This window comes from Gymnoscopelus braueri (assembly GCF_963280865.1).
Source record: "Gymnoscopelus braueri genome assembly, chromosome: 4".
NCBI lineage: Eukaryota > Metazoa > Chordata > Actinopteri > Myctophiformes > Myctophidae > Gymnoscopelus > Gymnoscopelus braueri.
The window spans coordinates 1,557,127-1,568,487 of NC_137605.1; the positions used below are offsets into that span (position 1 = coordinate 1,557,127).

Consider the following 11,361-nt stretch of genomic DNA (forward strand, 5'->3'; position numbering starts at 1 on the left):
GACATGTGGAGCGTTGTCCAGGGTGTTTTAGAGAAGAGAGAAGAGTCTAGGACGTGTGGAGCGTTGTCCAGGGTGTTTTAGATAAGAGAGAAGAGTCTAGGACGTGTGGAGCGTTGTCCAGGGTGTTTTAGAGAAGAGAGAAGAGTCAAGGACGTGTGGAGTGTTGTCCAGGGTGTTTTAGAAAAGGTTCTGACAGCTTCCCTGTGTTAGCTGATCTGAGTGAGCGGGAGGGCTTGTAGGGTTGATCAGGATTCATCTGATTATGATGAAACTCATGGCAGTTACACATTTCTCATGATTCTGTCTAAACATGTGGACTTGAGAAATGTGTAACTGTCATGAGTTTCATCATAATCAGATGTATGTTGTTGACACAGCAGATGAATTAATCTTTGTCCTGTCTACACATACAGTCACAGTGTGTGTAGATCTACACATACAGTCACAGTGTGTGTAGATCTACACCTCTACAGTCACAGTGTGTGTAGATCTAAACCTCTACAGTCACAGTGTGTGTAGATCTACACCTCTACAGTCACAGTGTGTGTAGATCTACACCTCTACAGTCACAGTGTGTGTAGATCTACACCTCTACAGTCACAGTGTGTGTAGATCTAAACCTCTACAGTCACAGTGTGTGTAGATCTACACCTCTACAGTCACAGTGTGTGTAGATCTACACCTCTACAGTCACAGTGTGTGTAGATCTACACCTCTACAGTCACAGTGTGTGTAGATCTAAACCTCTACAGTCACAGTGTGTGTAGATCTACACCTCTACAGTCACAGTGTGTGTAGATCTACACCTCTACAGTCACAGTGTGTGTAGATCTAAACCTCTACAGTCACAGTGAGGTAGTTCTACACCTCTACAGTCACAGTGAGTGTAGTTCTACACCTCTACAGTCACAGTGAGGTAGTTCTACACCTCTACAGTCACAGTGAGGTAGTTCTACACCTCTACAGTCACAGTGAGTGTAGATCTACACCTCTACAGTCACAGAGAGGTAGTTCTACACCTCTACAGTCACAGAGAGGTAGTTCTACACCTCTACAGTCACAGAGAGGTAGTTCTACACCTCTACAGTCACAGAGAGGTAGTTCTACACCTCTACAGTCACAGAGAGGTAGTTCTACACCTCTACAGTCACAGAGAGGTAGTTCTACACCTCTACAGTCACAGAGAGGTAGTTCTACACCTCTACAGTCACAGTGAGTATAGATCTACACCTCTACAGTCACAGAGAGGTGGTGGAGCACGGCTACAGCGTCGTAGCGGTCCATGTCCTGCAGCATGGAGGCCAGGTGTCCTACGGTCCAGTCAGGGTGCTTGGTGGTCAGTCCCTCCAGCAGGGCCTTCAGGGGGCTGCGGCTCTCCTTCATGGAGTAGCTGTATGTGATCCAGGTGGCCGGGTAGGAGCAGCGGGAGGCCAGGTGTCTGCTGCCCTTCACTCCTGGACTGTCTGGATCCAGCAGGATCACCAGCTCCTCCAGAACATCCAGGTTGTCCAGCACCGCCAGCAGAGGTTCTGCCTGGACTTGTGGACCTGGGAAGACAGGGGGGTTCAGATCATATACTTGGTCGTACAGATATCTCAGCATGTAAAGAACCTTAGTGCAGCTTAAATTCACAAATCAGACATGGTCAACGTGGAGATGACCATGCAGGGAACACGTGATAAGATGCACCCTGCTAGAAACATTACAGTTACTGAGCCCGACCCCATGAAAAAGGGGAAATAAAATCCATATTGATGAAGCCAGCGGTGGATTACCGCACAGGCCTACTGGGCCCAGACCCAGGGGCCTACTGGGCCCAGACCCAGGGGCCTACTGGGCCCAGACCCAGGGGCTGTGAGGCTCCTAAGCCAGAGCCCTTGCATGCATTGCCACTGTTATCAACTTTGCATTTCTTGTCAAAGGGTTTAGTCATTCATGTTAATAACAAAGGGATAGCCTAAACATTCACTTTGTAGATGTTGCAAGAAACAAACCATCATGACAGGACTTTAGAGGGACAGGCGAAAAGCAAGTGTAAAACAGCTTTGGAAGCTGTACAATCCTGTTGAGGTGCAGGTGAGTTAAGGGGGAATGAAATCCCAGGCTGATCTTGTCGTTTGTTTCCAGTTCAGGTTAAAAACTACAGCAGATTAAAAACAGTATTGACACGCCTAAAATCTAACACACCCATTATTAATTTATTAATTAGCTGCAGCTGTGTTGCTGACATCACTGTGTACTATAAGGTCATCATTATGCAGCTGTGCTGCTAACATCACTGTGTACTATAAAGAGAGTAATAATAATACATCATGTTAAAGGTGATTGTGAACTCACTCAGAATGAGCTGGTTGTTGCTCTCAGGTTGATCCAAGCGACTGAACTCTCCATTGTTGTGTGACAATCCTTTAGTGATGATAGAAGATCTGTGTCTGACTGTAAACCATGGAAGACATCAATATGAGAGGTTAATAATAGTCTTCAATGTTTTTCAGGCCAAGGAGCCCTCTGCTGAGAGAAACAAAGCAAGTACCCCCACTACATATTGCATTGTTCTAATTATTATAAGGGTAATAATAATAATAATAATAATAATAATAATAATAATAATAATAATAATAATAATAATTCTTATTCTTATTATTATTATTATTATTATTATTCAGGGTTTAAGAACAATTCAGAAGATTAAAAAAGAAAGACGCTGTTCCACCGATTTGTGAAAGGTGGAAAGTGGGCGTGGTGGCGTGGGAATTCAACAGGGTTGTCACTTCTCAGAGTGTGTTGCAACATCCTCAGGAGGAGAAAATAAATTCCAAAAGAGAGTTAAGTACAACAACAAATGAAGTAATTATCACTTGGTTTGAAAAATGTTCTATGATTAAAATGTATTATTTGTATTAGGCTACTGCCCCCTACAGTATGTGTTTGTTTTCTCACCTTTACCTTATGTAATCTACACATGATATAAAAGGTTTATCTTGTCATTGTTGACAAGATAAACACGATCTCTCAGCCATGGTGAGGTAAACCAAAATAAAACAAACTAGGAAATGACTTTGAGGCCCTTTCCCTTTTCATATCATCGCTGTCAGGCAGAAACCACCTATCTCCATTTGTCAACTTTATTATTATTATTTTTTTTTTTATAAATCTGTGTTATTGAATACCCTTTATGTGCGTGTTTTATAAATATTGAACCAATGAAAAGTATTAAAAAGAGCTTCTGACTAAACCTCATAACTCCATTGGATCCTCAAACTGTCAGTGAAACCTCCTAACTAACCTAAATAATAAAGATATACTACTACTGCAACTCAAGTTTTTCTCCACATTAATTAAAAACCTACTAACTCCACTTAAGCTGTATTTGGGTAAAGTGATGATATAATAATAATAATAACTAGACGCGACGCAATTCTGGGAAATTGCAAAGTGTGGTTGCGCCGACGCCGGTCGCGGGTCGCCACCGCCGGGACTTGAGGAATACGCTTGGAGGAATACCGTCGGAGGCCGCGCGACGTGCCATTCGAATTTGGTGCTGATTCGATCCTGCGTTCTTGATACATGGCGTTTTGATTTTAAGAAATAGGCCCCTCCCTCTAAATAAATAGGCCCCTCCCACAAATGTAGCGGGCCAATGACATCGTCCTGTAACTCCTGAGATCACCTGCTTTTCATTTTGAGAGGAGTGATCCCCCCAAAAATCATGTTTTTGCATCAAACGGTTACGTTTTGCGCAGTTGTGAAGCCCCCTATGGATCAAAGTGGAAATGCTTTTGGGGATTTGTTAAGTAAACCACCCTCGACATGTGATTTAAATTTGGGATCGATTGGACGTTTTGTTTGTGATCTTTGGCATTTTTGGTAAAACGGGCCCCTCCCACTAACTTTGGAAGCCAATTACGGACGAACGGTAAGGACTATCAAGATGCCGTTTGGATATATTCATCGCATGGGTCCAGAGATGACGTGTACCGATTTTTGTGAGATTTGGACAAAATCTGTAGGAAAAGGTGCAAAAAGTGTGTTTTGAAGAAAATTCAAAATGGCGGAAAATCTATCCTGACGCAAATGGGCGTGGCCTATATGGGGAGATGCGTAGTGACCCAAGGAATCCAGGGGGAAAGAAATTTTGATTTTACGACATACGGTTCAATAGTTATAGGCCAAAATGTAAAGGGGGCTGTTATAGCGCCACCATGTGGCCGATTAGTGTAATAATTTTTTCAATAATTTCGGACTAAATTATGAACCTCCCCTCCAAATCTGGTAACTCTAGCTCTTACGGTTTCTGAGAAAAAAATACTTGAATTTGAGTTTTTGCACTTTTCCATTAAAGTGGATGGGGAAATTTAATGCACTAATAAATCAATATCAATAAAACTATGCAACCAATCTCTTAGCCTTATACAAGCACACGATTCCCGGTGAGGCCGGTCATTTTGACATATGGCACTAAATTGGGAAAAATAAACTGTGGGAGGAGAGACGATCTAAACTATTGTTTATCTCCATTAATAATAAAAAGAATAATAATAAAGTGTGAGGATTACTATAGTCTGGTTGCCCTGTTAGGGCAACCACACTAATAATAAACTTTATTTGTATAGCACCTTTCATGACATGAAATGCAGCTCAAAGTGCTTTACAGAGCAAGAATACAATTACAGTTCCAACCAATTTAACAATAAAGCAAAAAACAATAAAGATAAAATAAAAGCAAAAGCATAAAACAACATCAAAATAGGCAGTACAGTGAGGACTTAAAAATCAACCAAGGAATCAGCTAAAAGCAAGAGTGAAGAAATAGGTCTTGAGCTGTGCTTTAAAGCTATCGACAGAGGCTGCCTGTCTTAGGTGTAATGGGAGTTTATTCCACACTGTCGGTCCGTAGAAGCAGAATGCTGCTTCACCGTATTTTTGATATGTCATTGTAGGCACCTCGAGCAGGTCAGCACTTGAAGACCTGAGGGGCCGGTTTGGAACATATCTCTCTAGGCAGTCATAGAGGTAGGAAGGTGCCAGACCATTTAGAGCTTTATAAACTATTCAAATAATTTTTAAATCAATCCTAAAAACAACCGGGAGCCAGTGTAGTGAAGCTAGAACTGGAGTGATATGTTCTCTCATCCTAGTTTTAGTTAAAATTCTGGCTGCCACATTTTGAACAAGTGTAATCTGTCAGTTGTTTTCTTTGGCAGGCCAGAGTAGAGTGCGTTGCAGTAATCAAGCCGAGAGAAAACAAAAGCGTGGATCAACGTTTTTGCATCGTCTAACGACAGATAGTCTCTAATTCGCGCAATATTTCTAAGATGAAATCTTGGTGACATGATTAATGTGTGTATTAAAATTCAATTCAGAATCGATAATAACCCCCAGGTTCTTTACTGTGGTGTTACTTTCTACAGCCAGGTTACCAAGTCTACTTATTATTGATTCTCTCTGCTCACTGGAGCCAATTATGAGAACTTCTGTTTTATCCTCATTTAGCTTAAGAAAGTTCTCACTCATCCAGCATTTTATACTGGACAGACAGGTCAACAATGGGTCTAGAGCACAGGGGTCGTCTGGAGCTACCGAAAGATACAGCTGGGTATCATCAGCATAGAAATGGAAGTTCACTCTGTGATCGGCGATGAGTTCTCCCAGCGGTAGTATATACAGGGAGGACAATAAGGGACCCAGAATTGAGCCCTGTGGAATACCAGAACAGATGTCGTGTTTGTCTGAGTCAAAGTTAGCTAGACTGACAAAATAGCTTCTGCCTGTTAGGTAAGAGTAAAACCAAGACAAGGCTGTGCCTGACAAACCAATCCAGTACTCCATGCGTTGTAGTAGAAGTAGTAGTATAATAATATAATATAATGTATTTGGGTAAAGTGATGATAATATAATGTATTTAATACAATAATCATATAATATAATGTATTTGGGTAAAGTGATGATAAGCTGCTGTTTAAACCTAAACACCCCATATAGCAGCATACATGTGTAAATGATGTTCACAACTGATAGACTAAATAATGTCCCTTATGAGTTGACATTGGGCCATTAAAACCGAGAAAGCATCTGTGTCATTTTAGATGTTATTCAAAAGATAGCAGATCTACAAGCTCATTGCGCGTCACTTTGTGCCATGTTATGAGCTTGTAGATCTGTTATCTTTGAAACATTGTGAATATTTGTGCAAATCTTTGAATATATACAGTATATATTTTAAAGCAAACATTTTTAACTTAAATCTTTGCTTCTGGACTCGGGTCCCTGGAACAAAATGCTTTGAGCTGGGGGGTCCGTGGCCAAATAGACTACATATCATTTTGGGGGTCCTTGACATTAAAAAGCACCAGTGATATAGCAACAACATAAGTTTTTCAGAAAACTGTTAGGATTTAAATCCTTCTTTTCTTTTCTTTTACATTTTAATATTTTTGTGCTCTCATATATATAATGTGGGTAGACCGTGGGTAGCTACCTGGGACGTAAGTTGGGGCTTGATCAACCCCGGCTGGGTCACCTGGGCGAGGGTGTATGTTGCGAGACCCGAAACATCCTATGACCCCAGGCTATAACACTGATGATACATCCCAGGTGCATCCATGTATTCTTTATAGTGCATGATTTATATATATATATATATATATATATATATATATATATATATATATTATTTTTTTAGATCCATTTTCTTACTTTGATTTTCTTTGAATATCAATTTTATTACATGTTTATTTGTATATTTGTTTTATTATATGTTCTAATAAAGGTAAAACTCAAATAAAGCGTTGATCATAAAAAAGAAGAACTGTTAGGATTAATAATATAGTATTATATATATAGTATATAATAGATTAATAAGGCACTTTAACATGAACTGACGTTTAGAAGCTGAACGTCTGTTTCCTCTCCTTCTGATCACATAGAGAGATATGAGACAGACTGCAACCACCGTCACCATGGAGACCACGCAGCCAACTGCTATTTCCCCTAGAAGAAAAAAAAAAAGCGATCATGCTTTTGGTTAGATTCTGATGCATCGCTCTGAGACACATAAAACTACATTCTTCTATTACACTATAACAGGACTGATGCAACTTTGATGATGTAGAGGGCCATTATATTTCCACACTCATGGCGTACTTCACCATTCTGTCACACAAAAGTAGCAAAATTTTTTGAATTGGAATCCAGAAATAGTTTTTGCTTTTTTTTATTGGAATCCTGACAAGTAACATTTTTATTTAATTTCAAATGCATTTAGTTATACTTATGTTTATGAACTTAAATACAAATACATTGGACATAAAAAAGACAATAGAATATTAATACTAGTCATTAAGCTACTAATATAGACTTAAGTAATTAAAGCGGGTCATGTTTGCATGTTTAGAATCATAACAGCTGAAATCAATAATATATCACTATTCTGATATTAACCTGTGTATGGCAAGCCGTTTTAACATTTAATCGCTAGACTGGATGTGTATAGTAGATATCTATAATTCAGTTATCTACTATACACATCCAGTCTAGCGATTAAATGTTAAAACGGCTTGCCATACCTGTGGGCCGCATTAAGTGAAGGTGGGGGCCACATGTGGCCCCCGGGCCGCCAGTTGCCCATGGATGGTTTAGCTGGTCAATTTTGAATGAGTGAGTCGTTTAAGAAAGAATCTGTATCCAGTTTGACCTCAGAAGCTTTTTGGAGTTGAGCCTTTGAAGTGTACTGTATGTAAGAGATAAGACGTGTAGGGAGACCGGGGACAAAAGTAACACTTTTTGTATTTGCCTTCATACTTCACAGACTACTTGAATAATCCTAGTCATCTTTTGCTATAAGAAACATATATATGTGCCCTAATTAATAATACAATTTTTAAGCTTTCACTAATAAGGACAAGACTAAAATATTAATTTGAATGCAATGAGTCACAGTGTTACAATTGCCCCCGTGACGGGGGCAGTTGTAACAGTGGTTGGGGGCAATTGTAACACTGTAAAAATAAGTCATATTAATACACTTTATCTCAAATAAAAGCACATCACTAAGTAATATGTATTTTTTTTTAATAATTTAACAGTGTTACTTACGAATGTTTTATATACATAATTACAATTATGTTGTTTTATGTACATTTTTATTCGAATCATTTTATTTTTCAATTTAGTTTTTTCAAGTGTATGTCTATTTTTTATTTAAATGTATTTTTACTTTGAAATGTAGTGACATTTAGTGAAATATGTTCATTTACTAACATACAAGTATGAAATCCCAGACAAAAAATCTGCTTGCATTGAAAACACATTGTTACAATTGACCCCGGTCACTTTGTTACAATTGCCCCCGATGGGGCAACCATGATAAAATCCCATATTCTAGCTAGAAACACCTATACATAGGCTGCTGACGTTACTTTGTGACCAATAACATAGAGATACAATTTATCCAAGTTTAAATCAGCTGACATCTTATCTTTAGACAGCAGAAGGAAAATACCGTACACTCAAAAATTTACATTTACACCTCAAAATCAGTTTTTTGTTGAAAACTTCTACTGAGATGAAATGATCATTCTATCCTTCCATAGGCAGAGAGAGGACCCTACTGAGCATGTGCACAAGAAGTCTCACCCCTCTAGCTTATTTCTAATTAGAGTTATTGAGTGTGTTACTTTTGTCCCTGGTCTCCCCCTAATATAATAATACACAGGCCAGCTGAGTTTACAACACTGACACAACAGCACAATCACATGGCACAGATCAGTATATATGCAAACACATTGCATATATACAGTATACACACATTAAAGCAAAATGACACTTTAGCTGTGTGTGTGTGTGTGTGTGTGTGTGTGTGTGTGTGTGTGTGTGTGTGTGTGTGTGTGTGTGTGTGTGTGTGTGTGTGTGTGTGTGTGTGTGTGTGTGTGTGTGTGTGTGTGTGTGTGTGTGTGTGTGTGTGTGTGTGGGGGGGGCGTGTGCGTGTGACTTTGAGTGCTGAGATATTATTGAATACATTTCTAATGAACAGAGCAACTATTGAAGTTATCTCATCATAGCAAACAACCCAAAACTCTACCAACGTGTCATTTTGCTTTAAGTTAGCAGCATAAAAAGGCAAATTAACAGGACAAAAGTCCATGAGAGCAGCGATTGCCAGGAAGACGTCATTTTAGTGAGTTTAATCTCTGTATCAGAATGTCTGTACCAGTCGAGAAAAAGCGAGTTTTTTGAGTAGCAGTGATCTAACAGCTGATCCAGACATTAGAGTTGTTTAGTAGCAGTGATCTACTGTAACAGCTGATCCAGACATTAGAGTTGTCTAGTAGCAGTGATCTAACAGATGATCCAGACATTAGAGTTGTTTAGTAGCAGTGATCTACTGTAACAGCTGATCCAGACATTAGAGTTGTCTAGTAGCAGTGATCTAACAGATGATCCAGACATTGGAGAAGGAATCTCAGACATAAGAACTGTACTTACATGATGCTCCTGTTGTCCTAAGGATCAAAAAGAACATTTTCTTATTGTAACCAAGTAGGCTGATTAAAACCACTCACAGTAAGTAGGCTTATGGTAGCTGTCTATAGCTTAAAGACCCAATGGCTTAAAATGAATAGACGGCTCATAATAAGATGTGTAAAACTTGCTCCATCACACAAGGGTGACGCTTTGCCAAAAAGTCTGACTAGTCTGAACTACAAGTTAACGTCTCATTGCGATTCATGACGCGTTGTTCAGATTTATACTTTTTATTTTTAAACAATATGTTTATTGTTTTTAACCCTTTAAGACCTGGAACGCATCTGTGTCACTTTAGATTTCTTTGGCTATTCAAAAATAGCAGATATACAAGCTCATAGCGCGGCACCAAGTGCCGCGCTATGAGCTTGTAGATCTGCTATTTTTGAAAAATCTTGAAAAAAAAAAAGATTTTTTTCAAAAAACTGTTAGGATTTAGAAACTTGTAGATCAGTTCAAGCTACTCCGTCCTGCTTGGAGTAAGCTTTAGCCTATGATCATCATCTGATAAGCCCCAACCCCCCCCCCTCCACTGTATAGCTCCAGGACTCCGGAGTTAATGGGTCCGAAATGGGTACAAAATTTACTTGTTTCCGAAATAGGTAAAAAAAAATGCACCTGTTTCCGGAAGAGGTAAAAGGTTTAGTCCCAAAACTAAAGTGGGGGGAGGGGGAGGGGGAGGTCACCGATGGGGTCACATCTCTGCACAGTGTGTCAGTGGTTGTATTGCACGGACGCTCTTCACGTCCAGATGGGCAGACGCTGCACCGCTGGCATCTGGTGAAGGATCCGTTGTTGACGGTGTTGTTAGGACATTGTTGAATGACGTTATCTCGTTTCCCTCCATTATCAGCATAGCCACAGTTTGGGGTGAATTCATATCCTTAAAAAAAGAAAACACTACGTCAACAATAACATCAACAATGTGAAACATGCTTCTGCAGACTGCTACTACTAGTATTACTACTATTATTATGATTATGATTATGATTATGATTATTATTATTAAATCATTTTTTGTTTTTAAAGAAGCCTCAGTAATGTTACCTGGTTCTAGCACCTTGTTGCATGGTACACACTTCTTAGTACGTGTATCCCAGTAGGTTTCCAGATCATGTTTGCATTTTTCTGAGTAAGGTTTATAATCGTCAGCCATATTCCTGTGTACAACAGCCAGCCGTTCATATGGAATGAAACGTATGAACTGCTGAAAGGGTGTGTGTATCTACGTATGTTAAAGGGGACCTCCCCTATCTCTGTCTGTCTGTCTGTCTGTCTGTCTGTCTGTCTGTCTGTCTGTCTGTCTGTCTGTCTGTCTGTCTGTCTGTCTGTCTGTCTGTCTGTCTGTCTGTCTGTCTGTCTGTCTGTCTGTCTGTCTGTCTGTCTGTCTGTCTGTCTGTCTGCCTTACAGACACACTATGGATCTGTACCATATGTTGACATTCTATAATCATGTCTTGTAGTAACTATAGTCTAACACATAGCTGTCCTGGCTCAGCATGTAGATATTCATATTTTCATAAACCAGCAGCTGAAAGCTACTATCTGGACGTGCTTCCGTTGTGGGCTGAATAAACCCCCCACCCCCCACATCCACATATCCTACTACTACGCTATACGCTCCATGATGTCATGGTTTACTAGAGATAGACGGCTTCTACTGAAATGTCACTTCTGGTGAAATTCTAAGTAAGAGCATTTCACTCATTAAAAAAAAACAAAACACTGCCTTTTTACATTTTTTTAACGGTTTACAAAACTCATGTTTGAGCTGGATATATTCTGGACCAGAGCTTTGCCTTTTGAGTTGAGAAGATGAGTTGGGAGAAATCCCAATAA

General features: G+C 39.5%; 1 protein-coding gene across 1 annotated transcript; it reads right to left on the reverse strand.

Annotated features, from left to right (window-relative positions):
- Positions 1–1,224: 1,224 nt before the first annotated feature.
- On the reverse strand, positions 1,225–10,678 carry LOC308084516 (uncharacterized protein; the record flags this gene model as incomplete). The annotated part of the gene is made up of 5 exons (XM_080427182.1): positions 1,225–1,547; positions 2,338–2,436; positions 6,883–6,990; positions 10,268–10,405; positions 10,570–10,678. 5 exons carry the CDS (start codon positions 10,676–10,678, stop codon positions 1,225–1,227), a joined length of 777 nt encoding a protein of 258 aa, XP_080283308.1.
- Positions 10,679–11,361: the final 683 nt, after the last annotated feature.